Source organism: Gopherus flavomarginatus, chromosome 18 (genome assembly GCF_025201925.1).
Source record: "Gopherus flavomarginatus isolate rGopFla2 chromosome 18, rGopFla2.mat.asm, whole genome shotgun sequence".
Classification (NCBI taxonomy): Eukaryota; Metazoa; Chordata; order Testudines; family Testudinidae; genus Gopherus; species Gopherus flavomarginatus.
In genome coordinates this window covers 4,497,342-4,525,209 of record NC_066634.1, presented here as the reverse complement: position 1 = coordinate 4,525,209, position 27,868 = coordinate 4,497,342, and the positions used below count along the sequence as shown (strand labels likewise).

Sequence of the window (27,868 nt, the reverse complement as noted above, 5' to 3'; positions counted from 1 at the left end):
GAGCCTGCCCGCCATCATTGAGTCTAGCAGGTTCCTGATTGCTCTAAGGCAGCCCCTGCTCTGGTCACTCAGGGACCAGAAAACTGTTCATCCAGTGGCCAGTATATTTGCATTCGACCAGACTCCTGTACCCCACTGGTCTGGATCTGTCACACTACCCTTCTCCTTTTACCTCCCTGCCACGGAGTCCCTGGGTGATGCTCTGGAACTGCTCCCCACCAAGCCAGGCAGGACTTTGGAGAGCCTCCTCTTCCTTGGAGCAGACTGTCTGCAGGGCAAGAAGCTCACACGGCTTCACCTCCTGGGTCTGACCTTGGAGCATTCAGCATCCTCTGCCCCTCCGTGCGCTTCCCACAACGAGCCCGCCCAGGTGGGGTCCTGGGGAAGCCACAGGGTCCTGTACCCCCACTTCACAGTCAGACGAGACTCTCAGCCAGCCAGTAAAACAGAGGTTTATTAGATGACAGGAACATGGTCTAAAACAGAGCTTGTAGGTACAGAGAACAGGATCCCTCAGCCGGGTCCATTCTGGGAGGCAGTGAGCCAGACACCCACATCTGAACTTCAGAAGTGCCAGGCGAGAGGCGCAGCGGCCAGGAAGTGCCAGGCCTGTTGGTGCTGGGGCCGTGAAGTGCCAGGTCCTGTTGGTGCCGGGGCCGTGAAGTGCCAGGTCCAGAGGGGCCAGGGCTGGGAAATGCCAGGCCTGATGGTGCCGGGGCCAGGAAGTGACAGGCCTGTTGGTGCTGGGGCCGTGAAGTGCCAGGTCCTGTTGGTGCCAGGGCCGTGAAGTGCCAGGTCCAGAGGGGCCAGGGCCGGGAAATGCCAGGTCCAGAGGGGCCAGGGCCGGGAAATGCCAGGCCTGTCAGTGCCAGGGCCAGGAAGTGCCAGGTCCAGATGGCAGACATGCCAAGACACAATATCAGCACTGTCCCCACCCCGGAGGCAGGGCTCTGATCCCCTCCCATCCGCCGGGTGCAGCCAAGCCCAGGTGGAACCTGCTGGCAGCCGCGGGCTGGATCCATCCTGCTGACAGGTGCGGGGGATGAAGGCAGGAACAGAGGGTCCAGGGAAGCGGGGACCGTCCTGCGCCACCCATCGAAACAGGATCTCTGGGCTCAGGTGATTGGAACAAGGGAATGGGAGAGGGGATTGGATCCTTGCTGAGAGGGGATAGAGGCCCCAGGAGTCCTGGCTCCCAGCCCCCCTGCTCTAACCACTAGCCCCCACTTCCCTCCCCGAGCCAGGGAAAGAACCCAGGAGTCCTGGCTCCCAGCCCCCCAGCCAAGGCAACTTGTGTGTCTCTCCTAGTGGCTGGCGAAGGGTTAATAGGAAGGAAGAAATATCTGGGGTGGCGGGAGGAGGGAGAATTTGGCTTCTGTCTGTTCCTTCTCACACCCCCACCCCGTTCCGGGCCCAGGTGGTACAGTCCCATGGGTGAGGTTGGAGGGGAGAAAGAATCCAGCTACAAATAGACCCATCCGATCTTCCACCTTCCCTGGGGGAGGGGAGTGAGCTAGTGGTTAGAGCAGGGGGGGCTATGAGCCAGGACTCCTGGGTTCTCTCCCTGGCTCTGGGAGGGGAGTGGGGTCCAAAGGTTAGAGCAGGGGGGGCTGGGAGCCAGGACTCCTGGGTTATCTCCCTGGTTCTGGGAGGGGAGTGGGGTCCAAAGGTTAGAGCAGGGGGGGCTGGGAGCCAGGACTCCTGGGTTCTCTCCCTAGTTCTGGGAGGGGAGTGGGGTCCAAAGGTTAGAGCAGGGGAGGCTGGGAGCCAGGACTCCTGGGTTCTCTCTCTGGCTCTGGGAGGGGAGTGGGGGCTAATAGTTAGAAGTGGGGGGCCAGAGGGTGATTCCCGGCTCTGGGGAGGGAGGAGGGGCTTGGTGGGGCGAGAGCTCAGCCCCTACCCAGGATTGTGTCATGCTCATCACAGATGCCAGCATGTCTTCACCCTGGGAGGAATTTTCCTTATTTACTTTTTCTCTGATCTCATCTGAGACTGAACAGGAAATTCCCTCCCGCCCCCCACCTCTCCCCCCCACCCCAGCCTGGCCACTCACAGTCCCGCCCCCCCACCCCCGGGCCTGTTGGGGTCCAAAGGGGACGACGGCACAAAGAAGGCCAGTGCCACATCGACCCCGGCCCACTTCCCCAACCTTTCACTTAACCCACAGGAGCTGGGAGGGGAGCCCACGGCTGGGCTGGGAGGGGGCTGTGGGTCAGGAGTGAGGGACACCAGTAGGGCTGGGGGGGGCCCACGGCTGGGCTAGCAGGGGGCTGTGGGTCAGGAGTGAGGGACACCAGCAGGGCTGGAGGGGGGGGCCCACGGCTGGGCTAGCAGGAGGCTGCGGGTCCGGAGTGAGGGGCACTAGCAGGGCTGGGGTGGGGGGCACGGCTGGGCTAGCAGGAGGCTGCGGGGCCAGAGTGAGGGGCACCAGCAGGGCTGGGGGAGGGCCCACGGCTGGGCTAGCAGGAGGCTGCGGGGCCAGAGTGAGGGGCACCAGCAGGGCTGGGGGGGGGGGCCACGGCTGGGCTAGCAGGAGGCTGCGGGTCCGGAGTGAGGGGCACCGTGACGGAGGGGGAGGGGGAGGGGAGGGGAGGGGGATGGGAAAACACAGTTGCTCTGACTGCTCTTCCTGGCCTGGTGTCGGCTGGTGGCTGAAGGGGCTGATCCGGGGTCAAGAGGCTTCAGCCCCCCAGAAGCTGAGTGACTCTTTTCCCCTTCCCCGACCTACTGCTGGAGCTGCAGTCGCTTGGCCCCTCGGCTGGGCTGTGGGGAATGGGGGTCATTGGCCCTGGGAGACCCTCTCCCATCTCCTCACACCATGCCCCCCATTCCTCTCTTCCCCCTACTCCTCCTCTCCCCAGGCTGGGACCTCCTTCCCTCGTCACTGCTGGGAGCCATGACTGCCCTGGACTCCAGGTTCCCCTTCCGGCTGCTCCGCCAGCTCAGCCTCTACCTGCTGGCCATCATGACCTTCTCCTTCCTCATCCACCTATGCAGCTGGTTCCTCACTGCAAGGGAGAGGCTCCCCTCCCCAAATGCCATGGATAGGTCCCCATCCCCCTCCTCAACCCCCACCACAGAGCGGGGCATGTGGACCGTGAACTCCATCGGGCGCCTGGGGAACCAGATGGGGGAATACGCCACCCTCTACTCCCTGGCCAAGATGAACGGGCACCAGGCCTACATCCTCCCGGAGATGCACCAGCAGCTGGCGCCGCTCTTCCGCATCACCCTGCCCATCATCTCCAGCGATGTTGTCCGGAGAGTCCCATGGAGGCACTATGAGCTCCACGACTGGATGTCGGAGGAGTACAGGCACATCAAGGGGAAATACGTCCAGTTGACGGGCTACCCCTGCTCCTGGACCTTCTACCACCACCTCCGGCAGGAGATCCTCCAGGAATTCTCCTTCCACGACCACGTCAAGGAGGAGGCCAACCGATACCTGGACGGGCTGCGTGGGCAGCGTCGGAATGTGACCTACGTGGGCGTGCATATCCGGAGGGGGGACTACGTCCGGGTGATGCCCCAGATCTGGAAGGGGGTTGTGGCGGACAAGGCCTACCTGGAGAAGGCCATGGGCTACTTCCGGGCCAAGTACCAGGAGCCGGTCTTTGTGGTGACCAGCAACGGGATGGACTGGTGCCGGGAGAACATCGACGCCTCGCGGGGGGACGTGTATTTCTCAGGGGACGGGGAGGAGTCGTCACCGGGGAGGGACTTTGCTCTCTTGGCCCATTGCAACCACACAATCATGACCATCGGGACCTTCGGCATTTGGCTCGGCTACCTGGTCGGCGGGGAGACCATCTACTTGGCCAACTACACCCTCCCCGATTCCCCCTTCCTCCAGGTCTTCAAGCCTGAGGCCGCCTTCCTGCCCGAGTGGATCGGAATCAACGCCGATCTCTCCCCGCTGTTGGGTGGGACATAGGGACAGAAAGGATCCAGCCTGCAGGCCACCAGCAGGATCCGCTGGGATAGTGGGCCAGCCCCCAGCTGGAGAGTTTAGGGGGCATCAACATGGACCTTGGTCAGGCACGGAGGCGGGGTGGAGGGGGAATCAAGACGCTGTGGGTTGGTTCTGCCAACTTTCTCCTAGGAGTCACCAAATGGGTCCATCATGAGGCTGAATGGTTAAAACGTGCTCTTCGGCCAGCTCTTTTAAAACTCTTGGCTGTAAGTTATTGGGACCTGCTGATTTTAAAATGTCTCACTTTGATAGCTGCTGTTCAGCCGCCTCCTCAGATACGAGCTGAATGGAAAGAGCCATTATCGTCACCGTATGATATGACATCATGTGTTTTATTCCCCCAAACACAAAACAAAAATATTTATTGAACAATTCTGCCTTCTCTGCATTACTTATAATTCTACCATTTCCATCTAAAATGGACAAATAGTATTGTCAGGATTCTTTTTGTTCCTAATATACATTTTCTAAAAACAGCCTCCTGATTGTCCTCAACACTGTGGGCCATAGAATGTGCTGTGTGTCCCCTTGCTTCCCTTATCAATTTTCTACCATTCCTAGATTCTGGTTTATATGCTGTCCATTTCTCCCAGCCTTCCATTTGTTATTGCTGCTTTCATTTCCCCTCTAAACCAGGTCATTTTGTGACCAGTATGGCCTTCCTCCTCAAGTGTGGAATAATGGCTGCCGGGCCACCTAGTCAGGTGTTTGGTAAACAATCCCCAATCAATAGCCACATGGGTCTGATTAAATTCTTCCTCCAGGCTGCTTCCCTTCCTAATTCTTTTCAGCTTGGTGAAACTGACCCTTTAAAAAAAGCAGGGAGGGCTGGGCGCCCTGGGTTCTATCTCTGGCTGAGTGGGGCAGGTTCAGCAGGGCTCTGTGAGTGGGCACATTCCTGGGCTATCAACCGGTCCCCGTGTGCGCGTGGCACTGGGCTGTAAAGCCAGAATGGCAAAGCAATGATGAGCTCTTACAAGCAACAATAAAATTGTAGTCACAAGGCCCCACCCCTCTGCCAGCGCCCCCACCCCCACAGCCAATCCCTCACCCAGAGTTCACCGACATGTGGATCTAGCCCAGCCCTAGCCAGGGAGCGCCCCACTGAATACCGTCCTTCCGTGTCCGCCAAGAAGAGAACCCAGGAGTCCTGGCTCCCCTCCTTGCCCCACTGTAATCACTTGCTCTTGGGCCAGCAGGAAGCAGTGGGTGGGTGACGCCCAACCCTGGGGGGAATTTACCCCCACCCCCCACAGGATTGATACACCGTTCAGCAGCTGTGACCCATTAGCGCCCTCCTCCCACCCTGGAAATACCCAGGCGTCCAGCCGCCCTCTGCCTTGGCAGGGCCAACCCTGAGCCCCAAGGGCTTGTTGGCAGCAGGGGTGGCTGAATCTTGGGGGGCAGAATGGGGGGATCTCTCTGTCCATCACCAACACAAACCACATGGGAGGTTTCGACCAGCTGCAAGAAGGCGAGCCCTCCCACACCCCGAACGTCTGGGCTCTGTGGCTGGCGTGGGCCCCATGCTGGGGAGGGGGAGGCCAGGGGAAGGGACACCGGCTCTAACCACTCGACCCGGCTGCAGAGCGACGGCTGATCCACCCCAGCTGGGAGCCCCTCCTCCAGGTTTTGTGGCCTTTGATGACTTGATCTGTGAGGCTTGAATATTTTCTTCCGTGTCATTGACATGAACAAGCTCAGAGTCTAGAAATGCCGCCCCCCCCCCCCCGCCACTCGATAGCACATCTCCATGTGCAGGTACATTCTGAGACCTGCCAGTTGGGTGGCTGCGACTCTCTTTAACACACTCATTTCCTGACGTTCCTGTTAATCAGTCACCAGCTCCCGCGCCTTCCCGACATCAACAGATGTGACAACAACCCTGTCACCTTCCTTCACCAACCGTGCGACCACAGCGACAGAGGCTAGCAAGTTAGTGTGACGGGGTCTAGTTTCCACAATCCCATGCTGAGGAATTATGGCACCCTCCTTTCATTCTTGATCAATCGAGTCCCATATCAGCCACTTCATTGTCTTCCCCAGGATCGAGGTCAGGCTGACAGGCCCATAATTACTCGGGTCATTCCATTTACCCGTTTTAAAACTTGCCACAACGTGAGCTTTCTTCTGGGCCTCCTGCAGGGCAAAATCAACATAAGCAGTGCCGTCAATTCCTCAGCCAGCTCGTTTCAAACTCTTCCATGCATATTACTTCACCCTGCTGATATTAAAATGACTCACTTTTGTAGCTGCAGTTTGACATCCACCTGAGCAACTAGTGGAATGGAAAGTGTGTTAATATCATCATATACTATGACAACATCATCTTTTTTGGGTTCTGTTGAAAAAATCTACCTGGTCTGCAGTATTGAAAATTCTACCATTTCCATCTAAAAGGGATCAATGCCAGTCTCAGCATTCTTTTTTGTTCCTAATATACATTTTTTTAAAAACCATGGTACGGCCTTTAACTTTGCTTGCCATAGATGTCTCCGTGCGTCGTTTTGCTTCCCTTATCATTTTTCTACAATCTCTAGTTTCTGATTTATATATATTACTATCCATTGCCCCTTTCTTCCATTTGTTACTTATTATTTTTATAGCTGGCTTCACTTCCTTGATTCACTTCACTTCACTTCTAATCCTGACTCACAGCTTCCCTGTTCTAACAGTTCAACCTAGGAACAAGATAGCCCCTTCTGAGGAATCCTAGGAGAAAGTTGGCAGAAGGGAGCCAGCTTGTCTTAACCCCACCCTGTGTCTGACCAGCATCTGCTCCAATACACCCTGAACTCTCCAGCGCCCTCTTCCCTCACTGATGGCTGGCCTCCTATCCCTGCGGGTCCTGTTGGTAGCCTGTGGGATGGGTCTTTTCTGCCTCTATGTCCCATTCAGCAGTGGGGAGAGATCGGTATCAACCCCAATCCACTTGGGCAGGAAGGCTGCCAAAGGCTTGAGGAGCCGCCGGTAGGGGGAATTGGGGATCATGTAGTTGGCCAAGTAGATGGTCTCCCCCCCAGCCAGGTAACCAGCCCAGATGCCGAAGGTCCCGATGGTCATGATCATGTGGTTGCAAGAGACCAAGACAGCAAAGTCCCTCCCTGGTGACGACTCCTTCCCATCCCCCTAAAAATACATGTCCCCTCGCAAGGCGTCGATGTTCTCCCGGCACCACTCCATCCCGTTGCTGGTCACCCACAAAGACCGGCTCCTGGTACTTGGCCCAGAAGTAGCCCATGGCCTTCTCCAGGTAGGCCTTGTCTGCACCACCCTCTTCCAGACCTGGGGCATCACCCAGACGTAGTCCCCCCTCCAAACGTGGACGTCCACGTAGGTCACGTTCCGGCGCTGCCCGCGCAGCCTGGCCAGGTATCGGTTGGCCTCCTCCTTGACATGGTCGTGGAAGGAGAATTCCTGGAGGATCTCTTGCCAGAGGTGGTGGTAGAAGCTCCAGGACCATGAGTAGCCCGTCAGCCGGATGTATTTCCCCTTGATGTGCCTGTACTCCTCCAACATCCAGTCGTGGAGCCTGTCGTTCCTCCATGGGATGCTCTGGACCATGTCGCTGGAGAGCACGGGCAGGGTGATGCGGAAGAGTGGCACCAGCTGCTGGCACATCCAGGGCCGGCTCCAGGCACCAGCTCATCAAGCAGGTGCTTGTGGTGGCCACTCCGGAGCAGGGTGGCACTTACAAGGATTCAGCGGCAATTTGGTGGACGGTCCTTCACTCCTGCTCCAAGCGAAGGACCTCCCGCTGAATTGCCGCAGATTGCAATCGTGGGGTTTTTTTTGTTTTTTTTTTTGGCTGCTTGGGACGGCAAAACTCCTGGAGCCGGCCCTGCGTGCATCTGTGGGAAGGAAGGGCTCCAGACTGAAAATACCTCCAGCTCCTCCTTTCTGGCCTTTGTCTCTTTCCCGGGCCAGGAGGCCATCCGATCTCTTTGTCTCCAACACCTTTAGTTGGCACCATGCAGGGGAGGGGTCCACGCCGTCAGTTGCCAGGAGACAGAGGGTCAGGCATTTATGTGCACTGGCCCTTTGCTCTGCAGCAATCACACCCCCTTCTCCCACCACCTAGAGACTTAAGAACTGCATGGGAGACACTGAGGCACCAACACAGTATTCAGAGAAACCATTAAGAACATTCCCAATTCGTCACACTCCCCACCCCTTTCCTCCTTCCTCCAGGCCACACATACAGTTCACCTGACCAAAATTTAGCCAAAGCTTTTTCCTCCACAAAAGTTTGTAGTCCATCCTCCAGATAGTTCAGTCCCAGGCAGACTGCGAAGAGCTACACAAGGATCTCACAAAACTGGGCGACTGGGCACCAAAATGGCAGGTGAAAGTCAGTGTTGATAAATGCAAAGCAATGCACATTGGAAAACATCATCCCAGCCGTACATATCCAGTGATGGGGTCTAAATTAGCTAGATAAAGAGTGTCACGGAGTGTGGGGGAGTCAGGGCCCTGCACCCCTCTTCCTGAGATTCACCGGGACTCTCAGCCAGCCAGTAAAACAGATGGTTTATTAGATGACAGGAACACAGCCCCAAGCGGAGCATGTAGGTACAGTCAGAACCCCTCAATCGAGTCCTTCTGGGGGGTATAGGGAGCTTAGACCCCAGGTTGGGGTTCCCTTAGTCCCAGATTTGGACCTTAGCGTCCAAAATATGGGGGTTAGCATGAAAACCTCCAAGCTTAGTTACCAGCTTGGACCTGGTACCTGCTGCCACCACCCAAAAAATTAGAGTGTTTTGGGGCACTCTGGTCCCTCTGAAAAACCTTCCCTGGGGACCCCAAGACCCAAATCCCTTGAGTCTCACAACAAAGGGAAATAATCCTTTTTCCCTTCCCCCCTCCAGGTGCTCCTGGAGAGATACACAGACACAAGCTCTGTGAACCCAAACAGAGTGAATCTCCCTCTCTGTTCCCAATCCTGGAAACAAAAAGTACTTTCCTATTCCCCCAGAGGGAATGCAAAGTCAGGCTAGCGATCCAACACACAAATCTCCCCTTGATTTCTTCCTCCCACCAATTCCCTGGTGAGTACAGACTCAATTTCCCTGAAGTAAAGAAAAACTCCAACAGGTCTTAAAAGAAAGCTTTATATAAAAAAGAAAGAAAAAATACAAATAGTCTCTCTGTATTAAGATGACACAATACAGGGCAATTTCTTAAAAGAATATTGAATAAACAGCCTTATTCAAAAAGAATACAAATCAAAGCACTCCAGCACTTATATTCATGCAAATACCAAAGAAAAGAAAACCATAGAACTTACTATCTGATCTCTTTGTCCTTACACTTAGAAACAGAAGACTAGAAAGTAGAACTACTTCTCCAAAGCACAGAGAAAGCAGGCAGGCAGAAAACAAAAGACCCTAGACACTCAATTCCCTCCACCCAAAGTTGAAAAAATCCGGTTTCCTGATTGGTCCTCTGGTCAGGTGCTTCAGGTGAAAGAGACATTAACCCTTAGCTATCTGTTTATGACAACCCCCCAGCCCAAGACTGAAAACAGAATCTCCTCCAGCAGCTCTCTCCCCCTCCCCCTGCTCCTCCTCTCTTTTCTTCAGTCTCCCAGGCAGAAGGTGTCACATCTCCCAACCCCTGTCCTGGCTCTGGTTAGAAGCTCAGGGAGATTCCTTCAAGGGAAGTCCCCCGTCCCCAGTGTAACTACCCTGCAACATTTCCAGGTCAGATCCCCCCTGTTTCCTGCTCCGTCACAAAGGGGGGGGGGGAATAGTTCTCCGGAAACATCTGCTCATCTAAAAAATGAACGGAATATTGGGAATCATCAAGAAAGAGATGGATAATAAGACAGAAAATATCCTATTGCCTCTATATAAATCCATGGCACGCCCACACCTTGAATACTGCGGGCAGATGTAGTTGCCCCATCTCAATAAGGATATACTGGAATTGGAAAAGGTTCAAAAAAGGGCAACAAAAATGATTAGGGGTCTGGAACGGCTTCCGTATGAGAAGAGATTCCTAAAACTGGGACTTTTCAGCTTGGAAAAAAGACGACTAAGGGAGGATATGATGGAGGTCTATAAAATCATGAGTGGTGTGGAAACATTGAAAAGGAAGTGTTATTTACTCCTCATAAAGCAAGAACTAGGGGTCAGCCAATGAAATGAACAGGCAGCAGGTTTAAAACAAACAAAAGGAAGTATTTCTTCACCCTACGCACAGTCAACCTGTGGAACTCCTTGCCACAGGATGTTGTGAAGGCCAAGACAATAACAGGGTTCAAAAAAGAATTAGATAAATTCATAGAAGATAGGTCTATCAATGGCTATTAGCCAGGATGGCCAGGAATGGTGTCCCCAGTCTGTTTGCCAGAAGCTGGGAATGGCCGACAGAGGATGGATCACTTGGGAATTACTTATTCTGTTCATTCCCTCTGAAGTACCTGGTACTGGCCACTGTTGGACAACAGGATACCGGGCTAGAGTGACCATTGGTCTAACCCAGTCTAGCCGCTCTGTTCTTATATAGAACACAGATATATCTGCCCCGGCTGGAATCCTCCCAGAGCTGATATAGAACCCAGGAGTCCTGACGGGGTCTCTCTCTCTCTCCCCGTGGCATTAGTAATAAAGTAAGAATATTCATTAACATTTTAAACCTAACCACTGTCCCTTAAGTGACTTGCCACAAGATGTCAGAGCATGTTAGTATTAAAGCTGAGTGGATCTAATATTTAATTTTCTTTCTTCTACAAAGGCATTAGATGCAGGTATCCTGTCAGCTAACGGCTATGTTATCTGCCAAAAGCCTCGAGTTTTCAAGTCCCTAAGTAGCCCCTGGACTCACGGTTAAACCTGTGGTTCCCCCCCAGACACCCACACACCGTACGAAAATCTGAAATGACGCCTCTGAGGCCAGGGCTGGGTTGTTTAAAGGGAGCCTGTGGCTTTGGCATGTGGAGAACTGGTAAGGAACTGTAGAAGCTGGTTTGTTCCCAGCTTGGTGCATCTAATTAGTAAAATAACCCACCAGTTTGGGGGACCTTTGCCCCATTCTTTGCAGTTTGGCCTGATCGAGCATTCTTGGTGTGCACCCCAGTGACTGTGGTCGCCATTGCTTTTTTCCCCTCCCACCCCTGCTACTCTCCCCGAGGAATTTTTCACTCCCATTTTCACCCCCTTGTTTTAATTTTGGTAACAACCAACCCCGGGCGGTTCTGGGGAGCAGTTCAACAACATCAACCCCCAAAGCCTGGGACAGAGTCCTGCAGGCTGGGCAGGGCCGATAAATAGACATAGACATAGAACATCAGGGTTGGAAGGGACCTCAGAAGGTCATCTAGTCCAACCCCCTGCTCAAAGCAGAACCAATCCCCTGACAGATTTTTGCCCTAGATCCCTAAATGGCCCCTCAACGATTGAACTTACAACCTTGGGTTTAATAGACCAATGCTCAAACCACTGAGCTATAACTTTAATAATGATCTGGATGGTTGGATGGATACACCCTCAGCAAGAGCGCGGATGACACTAAGCTAAGGGGAGAGGTAGATACGCTGGAGGGCAGGGCTAGGGTCCAGGGTGGTTCCAAGTAGCAACAGACAGAACAAAGTAAGGCACCCAACAAAATAAAATCAAATGCGCAAATCTATGTCTAGTCAAACTGAATACAGGTAAGATCCTCACCAGTTCCAGGATGCTTCCTTTTGCAGACTAATCTCCTTTTAGCCTGGGCCCAGCAATCACTCACACCCCTCGCAGTCACTGCCTTTTGGTCCAGTTTCTACCAAGTATCCTGGGGGGTGGAGAGGCTCGCTCTTGAGCCAGCTGAAGACAAAATGGAGAGGTCTCCCAGGCGTTTAAATAGACTTTCTCTTGTGGGAGGAGACCCCCTTCTCTCTCCTACACAAAGTCCAGCTCCAAGATGGAGTTTAGAAGTCACCTGGGCAAGTCACAGGTCCATGCATGACTCACAGTTTTTACAGGTAGCTGCCATTGTTCACATCAGGGGTCGGCACCTTTCAGAAGTGCTGGGCCGAGTCTTCAGTTATTCACTCCGATTTAAGGTTTCGCGTGCCAGTCATACAGTTTAACCTTTTTAGAAGGGCTCTTTCTATAAGTCTATAATATATAATTAAACTATTGTTGTATGGAAAGTAAATAAGGCTTTTTAAATGTTTAAGACGCTTCATTTAAGAGTAAATTAAAATGCAGAGCCCCCCGGAGCGGTGGCCAGGACCCAAGCAGTGTGAGTGCCACTGAAAATCAGCTTGTGTGCCGCCTTCGGCATCTGCGCCATAGGTTGCCTACCCCCGGTTCACACACTACCTTGAACGTCCTCAAGTAGACTGTGGATTGGAGCCTTCCAAGATCCTTTGTCCCTTAAGTGTTTCCTGATTAGGTGCTTAACTTCAACATTCCTTTCTCCAGGAACGGACCAAGTGCTCTACTAAGCTTATTTAGAAATCCAGCCGGTACACGGCCAACATTCATAACGTCGAATACAGCAATGACACCTGCATGCTGTAGACGTGCGCTTCGTTGCTCCGTGGCAGACATTCGCGGGAGAGCGCTCCTTCAAACCCCAGCGCCCTTTCATTTCCTTGTGTTTTCCCACCACCAACACGTATATACAGCTTCGTACAGTTCGCTATGAGGCAGATAGCCCCCTTGGGGAACAGCTCGTTGTTCCAGCCAGCTGGGAGCAACAGGCCCTCGTGCCTCACTTTCCTGTTTCTCCATGCCTACTTCCTTCCTGCTGGCTTTATAGACCTTCCCCCATCACGCTCACAGGTGTCTCTCCTCTGGGGCTTTAATCAGCCACCGCCTGTCAGCTCCAATCTCTTCCCCTTACGGGCGGCTGAGCGAGCAGGCTCTGTGCTAGCAGGGCCTGAGTCAGTGCCTTTTCGCCAGCACCCTGTTACACCTACAAATAGGATTAAGACTTTCAGTAGATCACAACCTTTGAGATATGTTACATGGCATATGCAGCATAAAACACATTCTAAGCATATTTCCATAAAGCCTTTTGGGAGGTACCATCACAGTTGGGAACACCCAAAAGCAGTCATCAGGTACAAGGAGGAACAGGCCAAACAATGCTGATGACCCATTGAGACGCTCCCAAGGATTATCCCTGCACAATGAAGAGGGTTTGGCTCATGTCACAGCAAAAGAGTTTTCTAGCAAGCTGGAAGAAGGTAGAAGAGAGAGGCAGGGATCCTATTGTTTGTTGATGAGTGGCAGACAAAAGCATTCATTTAACTGCAGCTTGGGTGTGTCCCTGCCTGTGTGAGTGCACGACCTGGAGAGGTTTGCAGCTTGACACAGTAGCACAGTGCAAGAGGCCGCCCTGGCTGGGGAGACAGGGGGCACAGTGGTACCACAGTTCCAGGTTGCACACCAGGGACGACTGTCACAATCCCCCCTCTGACCAGGGTCCTGGAGGGGAGCCAGCTATGGTCACTCAATATGGGTGAACTGCAAAGAATGGTGAATATTCCAATACTTAGATTCACCAAGCCAGCGTAAAACAGTTCTTTATTACCTCATTGGTTACTCAGATGTCCAAACACCACAGTTCCCTTAAAGTGACCCAGCCTCAGGCCTCCATCCAGGTACCCACGTCGAATATGATGATTTCTGTAAATCTTATTTCATCATATCAAAGAAAAGCTTCCACCAATCCCAAAGGAGCGGACACATCACCTCCCAGGTTACTGAATATTCCAGATCTCGCCCAAATACACACTACAGCCAATTCTTATTAACTAAACTAAAATTGATTAAAAAACAAGCGAGCGAGAGTCTGTTTAAAAGATCAATGTACACACTGCCGTGAGTTCAATTCGTTGAGGTGCAGATTCATAGCAGGGACGGTGCTTCATAGCTGCGAGGAGTTTGTTGAGAAATAGTTCATATTTATCGTCCAATGTCCAAATCTCACATTCAGGGTGGACCAGCATAACTGGGACCTCAGTCTTGCGACTCAAACTTCCCCCGATGAAGCTTAAGCAGATCTGAGGTGACAGAATCAGGATCCAAAGGTCTTTTATACAATTTCATAGACTCATAGACTCATAGACTCTAGGACTGGAAGGGACCTCGAGAGGTCATCGAGTCCAGTCCCCTGCCCTCATGGCAGGACCAAATACTGTCTAGACCATCCCTGATAGACATTTATCTAACCTACTCTTAAATATCTCCAGAGATGGAGATTCCACAACTTCCCTAGGCAATCTATTCCAGTGTTTAACTACCCTGACAGTTAGGAACTTTTTCCTAATGTCCAACCTAAATCTCCCTTGCTGCAGTTTAAGCCCATTGCTTCTTGTTCTATCATTGGAGGCTAAGGTGAACAAGTTTTCTCCCTCCTCCTGATGACACCCTTTTAGATACCTGAAAACTGCTATCATGTCCCCTCTCAGTCTTCTCTTTTCCAAACTAAACAAACCCAATTCCTTCAGCCTTCCTTCATAGGTCATGTTCTCAAGACCTTTAATCATTCTTGTTGCTCTTCTCTGGACCCTCTCCAATTTCTCCACATCTTTCTTGAAATGCGGTGCCCAGAACTGGACACAATACTCCAGTTGGGGCCTAACCAGCGCAGAGTAAAGCGGAAGAATGACTTCTCGTGTCTTGTTTACAACACACCTGTTAATGCATCCCAGAATCACGTTTGCTTTTTTTGCAACAGTATCACACTGTTGACTCATATTAAGCTTGTGGTCCACTATGACCCCTAGATCTCTTTCTGCCATACTCCTTCCTAGACAGTCTCCTCCCCTTCTGTATGTGTGAAACTGATTGTTCCTTCCTAAGTGGAGCACTTTGCATTTATCTTTATTGAACTTCATCCTGTTTACCTCAGACCATTTCTCCAACTTGTCCAGATCATTTTGAATTTTGACCCTGTCCTCCAAAGCAGTTGCAATCCCTCCCAGTTTGGTATCATCTGCAAACTTAATAAGCGTACTTTCTATGCCAACATCTAAATCGTTGATGAAGATATTGAACAGAACCGGTCCCAAAACAGAACCCTGTGGAACCCCACTTGTTATACCTTTCCAGCAGGATTGGGAGCCATTAACAACTACTCTCTGAGTACGGTTATCCAGCCAGTTATGCACCCACCTTATAGTAGCCCCATCTAAATTGTACTTTCCTAGCTTATCTATAAGAATATCATGCGAGACTGTATCAAATGCCTTACTGAAGTCTAGATATATCACATCCACCGCTTCTCCCTTATCCACAAGGCTCGTTATCTTATCAAAGAATGTTATCAGATTAGTTTGACATGATTTGTTCTTTACAAATCCATGCTGGCTATTCCCTATCACCTTACCACCTTCCAAGTGTTTGCAGATGATTTCTTTGATTACCTGCTCCATTATCTTCCCTGGCACAGAAGTTAAACTAACTGGTCTGTAGTTTCCTGGGTTGTTTTTATTTCCCTTTTTATAGATGGGCACTATATTTGCCCCCTTCCAGTCTTCTGGAATCTCCCCCGTCTCCCATGATTTCCCAAAGATAATAGCTAGAGGCTCAGATACCTCTTCTATTAACTCCTTCAGTATTCTAGGATGCATTTCATCAGGCCCTGGTAACTTGCAGGCATCTAACATTTCTAAGTGATTTTTTACTTGCTCTTTGCTTATTTTCTCTTCTAAATCTACCCTCTTCCCGTAAGCATTCACTATACTAGACATTCCTTCAGACTTCTCAGTGAAGACCGAAACAAAGAAGTCATTAAGCATCTCTGCCATTTCCAAGTCTCCCGTTACTGTTACCCCCTCCTCATTGAGCAGTGGGCCTACCCTGTCCTTAGTCTTCCTCTTGCTTCGAATGTATTGATAAAAAGTCTTCTTGTTTCCCTTTATTCCCATAGCTAGTTTGAGTTCATTTTGTGCCTTTGCTTTTCTAATCTTGCCTCTGCATTCCTGTGTTATTTGCCTATATTCATCCTTCGTGATCTGCCCTAGTTTCCATTTTTTATATGACGCCTTTTTATTTTGTAGGTCACGCAAGATCTCAAGGGTAAGCCAAGGTGGTCTTTTCATTTCATTTCCCCTTTGACAAGTTGGGATTTCCTCAGGGAACAAAAGGAAATGAGGGTGACTTTGAAGGAAGTCCATCACAGGTATTTAGTTATACCAATTAACGTACGGCCATTTGCTTGTTCCTCCACCAGTCACAGGACATTTCAAAGAGAGATGAATATCGAGAGATCCCATTGGGGAGTGGGGGTGCCCAAATGTCTCTCTGCATCCCGGTCAGTTGCCCCGTGTGGGCACCGGAGGGAGGTGCAGGGTGAAGGGGCTGCCCCCAACTCTGGGCGGATTCTGCTGCTGCTAATCGCAACACGGCCCCTCGCCCCGGTGCCTATCCTCCGCCAGCCAGGAGGCCGAGAAGTGGGTGAAAGCCCAGGACTGCTGCAGCTACTGTATTCCTGGCTGGCAGGCCCCACTTCTCGGAAAGCAGATAGTAAACTTTGCAACGGAGCATCGTGCCAAAGTAAACGCAGAGTCACCGAGGAGCAAACACCCCCCCACACACTCTCCCGCCACTGGAAACAGGCCTGGCAATTAGCTGCACGCTCCGTTGTCTGGGCAGGCATCGACTTGGCAGAGCCACCACCGTGCCAAGAGGAAATCCGTGGGCGGGACGCAGGGTCTGGCGTGCGGCAGGCAGCACGAAAGACGGGGTCTGTCTGGCCCCAGCAGCCTGGCTTCCGACAGCTGTTCCAGAGCCAGGCGATTGAGCGGGGAATCCTGTGCTCAGGCGACCACGGGGGGGGGGGGGAGCCAAAGGAGAACAGTGGGTGGGCGCAGGCCTGGGCAGGCTGGGAACGGGTCTGTGATCCCCGGGGTGCAGCCTGGGACTGTGGCACCACTGGGCACCCTTAATGCTCTAGCCTGGGCTCTCTCTCACAATGCTTTGCTAGTGACAAGCAGCAAACCCCTCCCGGCGCTGGGATCACTCAGCACAACCGCATGGGAGGTGGCACGAACACTCCCAGAGCCATTCATGAATCACATAGAGAGAAGCACCAGCCACTGTTACCAGATGTGCCTGTTACTTTGGGGTATGTTCATTTATTGGGGTTACTCTTCTCTTCTCGGGGGGGGGTGGGGTCTGTACTTCTATGTCACGTGTGTTTTCATATGGAGCTCTGCTCCTTCTGCTGCAAGTCCCCTCCCCATGGCGCTGTCCTGCAGGACCTCGGTTCCCCAGGGCTGGGTCCTCCAGCCCCAAAATCAGATGAACATGCAGCCACACACACACACACACACTCACATTAACAGAGCAAGTCTGAGCGGACCGGGTCAATCAGCACGCTCAAGCTGACCCCCTTATATGGCACAGATTCAGCACATCCGTCATAAATATAAAAGGAAGGGTAACAACCTTTACATACACTGTAACATCAAATCCCTCTTGGCCAGAGGGACAGAATCACTTGCCTGTAAGGGGTTAATCCGTTCCATTAACCTGAGCAGAAGGGCCAATGGGGAAGGAAGATACTTTTGAATCTGGGGGGCGGGGGGCGAGAAGGTTTTGTGTGTGGCCCCTCTTGGGACAAGGAGAGAGAGCAAGCAGGTAACCCAGCACCTACAGAAATGATACATCTAAAATTACAGAAATTATAAGTAAGGGCAAGGAAATGCGTTAGATTATCTTTTGTTTTAGCTTGTGAATTTTCCCTATGCCAAGAGGGAGGTTTATCCCTGTTTTGTAACTTTGAAAATGAGCCTAGAGGGGAATCATCTGTGTTTTAAATCTTTTTATTACCCTGTAAAATTACCTTCCATCCTGATTTTACAGAGGTGCTTCTTTTACTTCTTGTTATTTTTTTTATAATAAACTTCCTCCTCTTTTAGTGTCCTAAAAACCGAAGGGTCTGGTCTGTGGTTGGTATATTATTCTCAAGCCTCCCCAGGAAAGGGGGTGAAGGGGCTTGCAGGGATATTTGGGAGGGGGGGAATAGGGCTCCAAGTGGCCCCTCCCTGAATGTTTGTTTAAATCACTTGGTGGTGGCAGCAATACCGTCCAAGGACAAGGAAATGGAATTTGTGCCTTGGGGAAGTTTTTAACCTAAACTGGTGGAATATACACGTCGGGGGTCTTTCATGTGGGTCCCCACATCTGTACCCCAGAGTTCAGAGTGGGGAGGAAACCCTGACAACATCCTATTCCCACGTTCACATTACTACTGTCCTGGGAGTAACCCACTTGGTGAGCAAACCCCACAGTATTTTGGGGCGTAACAGGGATCTTTGGCTTAGGCAAAGGAAGAGTTGCTGCAGAGTAAATGGCGAAGCTGGAAACACAGAGGAGTGAAGTTCAGAGAGAGAAGCAACCCGCTCCACCATTCAAGTTACGTATTGAATAATAGTGATAACTACACAAGGAAAGCCCAGACCAGCATAACGGTTACGTTATTAAAGGTTACAAAAGTCAGCTAGGGAAAACGCTACCTGATCAAACAAGTCAGGGTTAGAAAGTTGTGCCTGAGGTAGAAACGAAAACGGAGGGAGGGATCTTACCACGTCACGAAGCTTGAACTGGTCGGGGGTCCCAGGGGATGGTGGGAGCTCAGGGTCCTGAGAGCTGGAGACAGGCAGAGCCTCCAGCATGATCAGTCAGGAGAAGGTGGAGTCTCTGTGGAACTGATGCAGAGTTTGGGTCCGTGCATCAGAACACTTCCTTGGGCACAGGTTGGGGGTTTTGTAGAGAAATGACAATGGTTGAAGGGAGAGCAGTAGATTTGGTTATGGGTTTTCTTTAGGCTAGACAATAGGAGCTGATCGCTCCTGGCTATGGGTGGTGTTTTCTTCCAGGGAGCTCCCAGTGCAATTAGGCTACTTCAGTATTTTGGATCCCAATCAAGGATTCCTGACTAGCATTGGTCTGATAACGGCTGAGCTGGGTGTGGGCAGGTGTAGGTTCATTAACAGCTGGAGCAGAGATTCCCATGATGCACTGCTTCACTTCTTCACTGCTCCCAGAGTTCAGTGTGGTTGTCTGTTCTTCATTCTGTATGCTCATCCCTGCCCCATCTTTCCTGCAGATGAGGCTGGGGGAGTTGTCTCTGTTCTCCATTCTGTATGGCAATGGAGATGTCTTAATCTTGTCAGGAAGGGTCTAGATGTGTTTTTCCCCGATGCCCCTCGCTGCTGTCTGCCAGCCTCTTCTCTGATTGGTTTTAGGTCAAGCAGAGGCTGGTGGGGGGTATCTTTCATGAGTCAGACAGGCTAGATACATGGAGATATACCTACCTCATAGAGCTGGAAGGGACCCTGAAAGGTCAGCAAGTCCAACCCCTGCCTTCACTAGCAGGACCAAGTTCTGATTTTGCCCCAGATCCCTAAGTGGCCCCCTCAAGGATTGAACTCACAACCCTGGGTATAGCAGGCCAATGCTCAAACCACTGAGCTATCCCTCCCCTCCACTTTTTTTTCAGAAGGAAGCACTTCGGGAAAATCAGTCAAGGCCCTTAGCAGAGCTGAGACGCAGACACAGTGACCCCTGCACCACCCTGGGAGGGGAGTGGTGTCTAGTGGTCAGAGCAGGGAGGGGGCTGGGTGCCAGGACTCCTGGGTTCCATAGGGGAGACTTTTTCCCTGTGCTTCCCTCCCTAGAGATCCCAGCCCAGCCCCCTAGTGGAAATTGAGCAGGAGTGGTGGGGAGTTGCTCTCCCACTTCAGAGTCATGATTCAAACCCCTTCCCCCATGGGCTGTGACATCAAGGAATCATCTATTTGACATGGGTACGTGGATGGAGGCCTGAGGTGGGATCACTTGAAGGGAACTGTGTTGTTGAGACGTCTGAGTAACCAGTGAGGTAATAAAGCAGCTGTTTGATGCTGGCTTGGTGAATCTAGGTACTGGAGTAGCCACCAGCTGTTGGGAGGATTGTCTGCCCCATTCTTTGCAGTTCACCCCTATTGAGTGACCACAGCTGGGTCCCCACTGGGACCCCAGTCACAGTGGCATAGTCCTGCTTCGATGCACATCACCACAGGTTCACTGGGTTTTTGCATCAGAACCACATGCTTCTCAAAAGTTCATTTGTATATTGGAAGAGTTTAAGGGTTAAAAATCAGTTACAGTGAGTGACCCCTGATCGAGATCCTGCCAGAAAAAGTCTGGAAGAATTGTGCGCCCAGAGAAAGCAAAAGGCCTCAGAGCAGGAACTGAGAAATCTGTTAGTTGAACAGCAATAAGGAAGCGGACGCAGCGAAAATGCTCACTGTGAGAAACCGACAGCTAGAACCTGAGTAAAAGGGAAAATGGCTGATTTGGAAGGAGAAGCGGCTGAAAGAGAACCGCCGTGGTTAGAACACGAACAAAGAATGGCAGAAGTGGACAGACATCCTCTCCAGGGCAAGCGAATAAAGGAACAGGATGTATCCTCCTGAAAAACCAGCTCCTCTCAACAACAAAGATGGGGATAGAATCTCTCCAGTTTGTAACAATGTTGGTAGGTGGTTCTACTCTAAGCAGTTGTCAGTGGGTAACCAAATTCACCCCAACGTGGCCACCTTTTATGTAAACGCTTTTACTGGGAGCTCAGGGGAAGGTAACCCCATAACTTGCGCAGAGAATGTAAAAGTCAATGGTAAACGCTGCTCAGGGCACATTACAGCTTCTAACATCACTCTCGTTAAATCAGATCTTATCAAAGAGGAAGGTTTCTTACGAAATCAGGATGTGGATGTTGAAACCCTCGATGAGTTTGCTGTACGTGTGCCTTTCGCCGGTATCCGCCCGGAATGGAATGGTGTTGAACATGTCGTTATATAGGGATATTAAAGAAAGTACTAACAGTGATTCCCCCAAGTGACAGTGACCCCCCCAGTTTCACCAAGTACAACAATCTTTTAGTTCTTCTGTTAAAACTTGTAAGCTCCTGTCTGTAGCAACCATTGATCGTATCTGTCCTGTGAAAGATACCCTATTACTATGTAAAACTTACAAACAAGTTAATTGATTTTGTTCTTGAAGTAAACACTTTGCTACCACCCCTGCTGTGAGCCTTAAGCTGTAATTGATACAATGTAAACAAACAGACCCCCACCCTCTGTGATTACAGGGCCGGGAGTCTCAAATGATTTAACACACATCCCGAAAGTGGTGGAGACAGTAAATTAAAATATAGTTACAATATGGAATGTATGTTGATGAATGCTTGATGTGCGTGAATGGTTCGGGAGGTGCCAGCCTAGAAAGGGAGCATCCATCAGTCAAAGAATGTGTCAAGTGGGCCACCAGACAACCCCCGATCCATCCCAACACCTGGAAGGATGAGAAACACAAATTTTGAACAGTGTGGAGCCACCAGGAATGTGCCATCTGCTGATTGAGTCAGCAATAGCAGGATGAAACAGCTCCCATAGACTAACATAGGAATTAATTCCTACAAGAATGAACTCCAAAGACTGAGGACTTTGAGTCTCTGGTTCTGCTGCCAACCTCCAGGAGCATCAGGTGCATCTGACATAGACTTGGCTCCATCCTCATGACCAAGATACCTGGCCAGTAACTTGGCACGAGCAACTTCTAGGCTGGTAACTATAACACGTATAAAGAACCTGAATGAATGATTGTGTGAATGAATATGTGTGTGTGTGTGTGTGTGTGTGTGTGTGTGTGTGTAAGGAATAAGTAGTTAAACAATGTTGTTTACTTTTATCTTTTGCTTTATTATTATATTTACAATAAATGTGTTATATTTGCCTTAACCCTCTTAATAAGATCCTGCTGGGTTTTAGTCTATTGGTATAACAGTTATACCTTTTGTAAGGAACTGATTGCCTAAGGAACTTTTGATTGGGGATGATATTCAAACTTTGTTCAGTCAAGCTGATGACATAAACCAACCACAGGCAAGAAATAATCCTGGACTTGTGTCTACTAGGGCCAAGGATTTGCCTCTGGAGGGTTTCTCCACATGTTCGTCTGAGGAAGATGGCTGTTTGTCTGTGCAAAGAAGCAGTGCATGTGTGGAAGACATTTCTGAGTGTCTCTCTGGTATCTCAGAAGTGAATCTGGCATTCGATATGGCTCAAGGAAATGTTTCTCTAGAGCAAATTAAAGTTGAAGATCAGGTGAAATCCCTAATTAAGGAAGAACAGGGTAGATTTTTTTATGAGTGACAAATTGTTGGCTGGTAAAGCTTGGGAAAGTGAGCCTGGCCCAGGTAAAAGTGACGTGGTTAGAGTAGCTCCGTGTAACGAGACACTCTACGTGGAGAACAGCAGTTTATCTGTTGGTAGTGGCCACTTGCCAGGTAAGGAAGCTGTCTGATCAGGCATGTGTCTCAGATCAGCCATGGGTGCTGGGACAAAGAAAAAGAGACCTCCAGTTGTTTGGTTTGAATAGCAGTATGTCTGCGGAGGAAAAGTCTGGGTCTAGTTCTCTGTCTGTAAAGCAGTCTAAAGAAGCCTGTCAGCCTACGATGGTTGAAAATGTATCAATTGACTCCGAATTGATTCTGGATACAACTAAAGCCCGGGACAGAAGTGGTCCTAAATTGGTGTCTGCTACGGATGATGACACCGTAACCAGGTTGCTTCCAGTTGATGTCATAAATAGCTCCCAGAGACCAAGCGATTCAGGTGCTTCTATTTTGCCTGTTTCTAGTTGTGACGCTGCAGTTCTGGCGGGACCCAACTGAGAGTGTTAGTTCAGGACAAATCGCTTAAACAAGGCAGTTACAGCCCAAGTCTGGGGTTTTTTCACCTCTAAGGCAAATCAAACCAGCCAGATAAAGAGGACATTGGTCTCACCCCACTGGCTAACCACAAATCACACAAGCAATTCCCTTAGACACTCCAGTCTTCCAATATCACCATCAGTCCCACTCGTCCCGGGGATGAATGGTTATGAAAACCAACACCCCAATAAAAGAAAACAGTTCTCTCGATCCCAAAGAATCAAGCCCCAGACCCAGGTCAATAGACAAATCAGATCTTACCCACATATCACTCTGTTGCCAGTCCTTCAGAATCTAAAATCTAAAGGTTTATTCATAAAGGGAAAAAGATAGAGAGGAGAGCTAGAATGGGTTAAATGGAATCAATTACATACAGTAATGGCACAGTTCTTAGTTCAGGCTTGTAGCAGTGATGGAGTAAACTGCAGGTTCAAATCAAGTCTCTGGAACATCCCTCGCTGGGATGGGTCATTCAGTCCTTTGTTCAGAGCTTCAGTTTGTAGCCAAGTCCCTCCAGAGGTAAGAAGCAGGATTGAAGACAAGACGGAGATGAGGCATCAGCCTTATATAGGCTCTTCCAGGTGTAAGAACACTTCTTCGTCCTTACTGTGGAAAATTACAGCAAAATGGAGTCTGGAGTCACATGGGTCAGTCTCTGCACTTTGCTGAGTTACAAGGCGTATCTGCCTTCTCTCCATGGGTCAATTGTGTAGCTGATGGTCCTTAATGGGCCATCAAGCAGGCTAGGCAGAGCTAACACCAGCTTGTCTGGGATGTCTCCCAGAAGCACAGCACAAATTTTAAATACAGACATTACAGAGCCAATACTCATAACTTCAACTACAACATGATACATACATATAGACACCATAATTATAACCAGCAACCCATGGCCTAGTCTTAGACACCTTATATGACCCCCTTTACATAAGATTTGGTGCCACTGCAGGACCTTGGTTGCAACCATGTTCTATATGGTCCCAGATTATATCAATAACGTCACACTAGCGTGTTGCTGGGTAAAGATATGACAACCTTGTCTGACTGGGGTGATATCAGGGCACAAGGAAAGCATAATGGTGATTGGACATTGTTACCTGCTGGCAGTGTGGAAACTTGTAACCAGGAAAAGAACGCTTCTAATCTTGTGAAATGTATCCTTTCAGTTTACCTGCAAGGGGGTTTTGTGAAAATCCTCCAGATGGGCCAGCGGTGATTCTGGATGTAGGTGAAACTCAGAAGGAGTTTGGTGATTTGTCTGTTGTGCCGAAGTCGGGTCTGGACATGAGTAAAGCTCAGAAAGAACTTCTCGCAGAGCAGGATATTGCAGAAGGAAAGGGTTTTCTTTATGAAGCCTGTGAAAAGGAATTGTTTCTATTGACTCTGAATGGGTCATTGTTGATCAGAAACGGTCTCTCTTCCCAGGAAAGTGTGCTGGTGCCTAGTGACTAGAGTCTTTCAAAGGGAAATGAAACCACTGGATTTGCTTTGAAAAAATCCAGTGCGAACAGCTGGAAGGAGATTTCAGATGGAATAAAAATTGTTAGGGAGTTTAAACAGCCCTGTAAGCTTAACCCGTTTGTTGGGGGGAAACAACATTGTTGGGACATGGATGTCTCCGTGTCGATTCTTTAAGTGACCAACCAGTGACTCGGGGACTGAGGAAAGCTCCAGTTACTGGTTTTTCAGAGCAGACCAGCCTTATGCCTGAACCCACAAGGATGCTGGGGAAAGCAGGAAAGCTCTCGGCTGTAGATGTTTTGGAGATATCTTGTAGTCTCTTAGGGTATGTCTACGCTACGAAATTAGGTCATTTTACAGAAGCCAATCTCTAGAAAGCGATTTTATACGAAAGAGCAGGAGTCCTTGTGGCACCTCAGAGACTAACAAATTTATTTGAGCATAAGCTTTTGTGGACTACAGCTCACTTCTTCGGATGCATGGAATGGAACATCCGTTGTATGTATGTATGATCTCTAACATCTGCATTGTCAGAGGTAGAAGGGTAGATGTTTGCTCAGGTCTTGTGATGTCAACAAACAAGTTTTGTCTATCGCTATAGCTTTAATTCAAAGATCAAAAAAGGAATATTAACATTTATGATGATACTTGAGTGAAATAGTAGAACTATTGGAACTGTTTAATGGATAAATTCCCCTATGCTAAGTGCCAGGATGTTTGGGAGAAGGAGAGTTAAGGAGATTGTTTTCCCAGGCCATAAGGCTGCTGGAAACATATAAAAACCCTGGGACACGATCCTGCTTCATCTGAGATCCGCTTTGGGTTTCAAGAGGGGGAAATCTTAAGCCATAAGGACTGAGATCCCCAGCCACTGACTGGAGCCACCCTGAATATGGACTTCGGACTGTAACCTCTGGACTATCTAAAAGGACTTTTGGCAACTACAAACTCATCTCTGCTGTGTCTGAATCTCAAGAATTGAATTCAAGTCTGTCTGTACATTGATCTTTTAACCAACTCTCTCGCTTTTTTCTTTTTTAATACATTTTAGCTTAGTTCATAAGAATTGGCTGTAAGTGTGTATTTTGGGTAAGATCTAAGTCATAATTGGACCTGGGTGTGTGGCTGGTCCTTTGGGGCTGGTCCTTTGGGTGTGTGGCTGGTCCTTTTCTTTATATGATGAGAGAAGATTTTCAGTTCATCATCATCATCATCATCATCATATCTGACGTGTGTGTCTGGATGGAGGCCTGAGGCTGGGCACTTTAAGGGGACTGTGGTGTTTGGATGTCTGAGTAACCAGTGAGGAAATAAATAAGTTGCTTTGTGTTGACTTGGTGAATCTTAGTATTGGAACATCCACCAGCTCTGGGGGCTTGTCTGCCCCTGTTTGCAGTTCTCCCTGATGGAGTGACCTCAGCTGGCACCCACGGGCAGCACCGTCACACCTCTTACTCCCGACCCGCAGCCCCTGCTAGCCCCGCCCTGCCCCCCCAGCCCTGCCGGTGCCCCTCACTCCCAACCCGCAGCCCCTGCTAGCCCGGCCCTGGGCACCCCCACAGCTCTGCCGGTGCCCCTCACTCCCAACTCGCAGCCTCTGCTAGCCCAGCCCTGGGCTCCCCACCCAACAGGTCCATCCCCGGGGGCCCAGCCGGGCATGGAGGGCAAAAAGCTCTGGACAGAGAGGTTTGGGTCGGTCAGTCACCCCCCCACATGAGAGAGGGGTTCGGGAGTGTGTGTGTGTGTGTGTGTGTGTGTGTGTGTGTGTGTGTGTGTGTGTGTAAAACCTCTCCCCATGTGAACCCTAAAGCCTTAAAGAGAAGACGGTCACTAAAAAGAATCCAGCTACACAGAATTTCTTTTTAACAGGGGCTCATTCACCTTCACGTGAATTTGAAGGTTTGTGCTGCGTAGATCTCATTGATTGTCATCGAACTTGCCTGAATACGAGTAACTTTACCAGATGTCCCATATTCAGCATAGGGAAATATGGTCACCCTATGTGGAACGAACCCAGGAGTCCTGGTTCCCAGTCCCCTCCCCCTGCTCTAACCACTAGATACCACTCCCCTCACAGAGCCAGGAGTCTGGCTCCCAGCTCCCCTGCTCTAACCACTAGATACCACTCCCCTCCCAGAGCTGGGGAGAGAGCCCAGGAGGCCAGTAGCTCCCCCTTCGCACTCAATGTGGTCCAACAGTGTGGTCAGATTAATGGATACAACTCCCCGCCCCCAGACACTGGCACCTCCCTGCCCTGTCCCCCAGATCTGGGAGGAGGGAGCCTGTTGAGGGGAGTTAATCAGGCTAGGGAGGGGAACAGGACCAACCCATGAAAATAGGAGAGGAGGGGCCCAGCCATCCTGTGCTGAAGGGCAGAGGGGGGCGAATCTGGGGCTGCTACCCCAGCCCAAAGAGATGGGGAGCCCGCAGATGGGGGACGGGCAGTTGCTGGCTCCTGGGTTCTCTCCACCGGGTTATATTTAATCAGAGATTGACACAGACTCCCAGAGAGCGCCCCCAAGTGATCAGCCCAGAGCCCCCTGCTGGCCCCCCCGCCCCCTCCCTGCAGCCCAGCACCCCCTGCTGGCCCCCCACCCCCTCCCTGCAGCCCAGTGCCCCCTGCTGGCTCCCCGCCCCCTCCCTGCAGCCCAGCGCCCCCTGCTGGCCCCCCACCCCCTCCCTGCAGCCCAGCGCCCCCTGCTGGCCCTCCACCCCCTCCCTGCAGTCCAGTGCCCCCTGCTGGCCCCCCACCCCCTTTCTGCAGCCCAGCACCCCCTAGTGCGGCCATGGGGCCTGCCCTGCCTGCCAGGGGACCCCACCCCCATTTGCCCCCCCCCGCTCCAGGGGGCCGGCTGCACTCCAGGATCCTGCAGCCTCACCCTGAGCAGCAATGGGTGGCACCCAGCCAGCAGCGCAGCCTGGCATGGCCCCGGCCCATTAGCTGTGTCGTTATCACGCCCGGCATCAGGACACAGTGTTAGCGACCCGCTGACTAAGCCGGCCGGGGGAAGTTTGCCCTGTCCGGCTGCTCCAGCTGTACCCAGGCCTGGGGCCAGGGTGCGCTGAGTGGGAAGGTGCGGGCTCTGGGGGGGGCGCTCTTCCCTGGCAGGCAGGGCTGGGCCCAAAGTCCCAGGGCAGTGCCAGGGGCACTGGGCTGCGTGAAGTGCCAGGGCCAGAGGGGTCGGGGCCGAAAAGTGCCAGGTCCACAGGGGTCGGTCAGGGCCGAAAAGTGCCAGGGCCAGAGGGGTCGGGGCCGAAAAGTGCCACGTCCAGAGGGGTCGGTCAGGGCCGAAAAGTGCCAGGGCCAGAGGAGTCAGTCAGGGCCGAAAAGTGCCAGGGCCAGAAGGGTCGGGGCCAGGAAGTGCCAGGGCCAGATGGCAGACACGCCAAGGCACAAATTCAGGGCTGTCCCCACCCTCGGAGGCAGGGCTGCGATTCCCTCCCATCTGCCGGGTGCAGCCGAGCCCAGGTGCTCTGAGCAGTGAAACCTGCTGGCAGCCGCAGGCTGGATCCATCCTGCTGACAGGTGCGGCCGGGCAGGGTGGGAGCGATGGAAGCAGGGAGCCCGTCAGGGGTTGGGGGGATGAAGGCAGGAACAGAGGGTCCAGGGAAGCAGGGACCATCCTGCCCCACCCAACGAAGGGGGATCTCTGGGCTCAGGTGGTTGGAACAAGGGAAAGGGAGAGGGGGCTGGATCCTTGCTGAGAGGGGATAGAGGACCCAGGAGTCCTG

At 51.3% G+C, this 27,868-nt stretch overlaps 2 protein-coding genes, 1 long non-coding RNA gene and 1 pseudogene across 4 annotated transcripts in view; 2 read left to right on the top strand and 2 right to left on the bottom strand.

Moving 5' to 3' along the window:
• The first annotated feature begins 463 nt into the window (after positions 1 to 463).
• Positions 464 to 27,868, top strand: LOC127036770 (uncharacterized). The gene is made up of 3 exons (XR_007770225.1): positions 464 to 670; positions 827 to 1,033; positions 27,663 to 27,868. It is a non-coding gene; the product is annotated as an uncharacterized LOC127036770 (long non-coding RNA).
• LOC127036758 (galactoside alpha-(1,2)-fucosyltransferase 2-like) lies at positions 2,819 to 5,322 on the top strand. Its single transcript, XM_050927957.1, has one exon. It carries the CDS (start codon positions 2,819 to 2,821, stop codon positions 3,932 to 3,934), a length of 1,116 nt encoding a protein of 371 aa, XP_050783914.1. The 3' UTR covers positions 3,935 to 5,322.
• Positions 5,728 to 27,868, bottom strand: part of LOC127036756 (galactoside alpha-(1,2)-fucosyltransferase 2-like) — a 31,731-nt gene continuing 9,590 nt past the window's right edge. The window contains exons 3-4 of one of the 2 annotated variants that reach the window (XR_007770221.1): positions 6,189 to 6,516; positions 5,728 to 6,096 (exon numbers count right to left, since the gene is read on the bottom strand). The gene's annotated coding sequence lies outside the window, so the exon portion shown is untranslated. Of the gene's footprint in view, positions 6,517 to 27,868 lie in introns of both variants that reach the window. The other variant, XM_050927950.1, reaches the window with a different exon arrangement.
• On the bottom strand, positions 6,511 to 8,611 carry LOC127036762 (galactoside alpha-(1,2)-fucosyltransferase 2-like; annotated as a pseudogene).

What these genes read in the sequence shown, in the direction of transcription:
- LOC127036758 (XM_050927957.1), top strand. Translation starts at nt 2,819, where the DNA reads ATGCCCCCCATTCCTCTCTTCCCCCTACTCCTCCTCTCCCCAGGCTGG.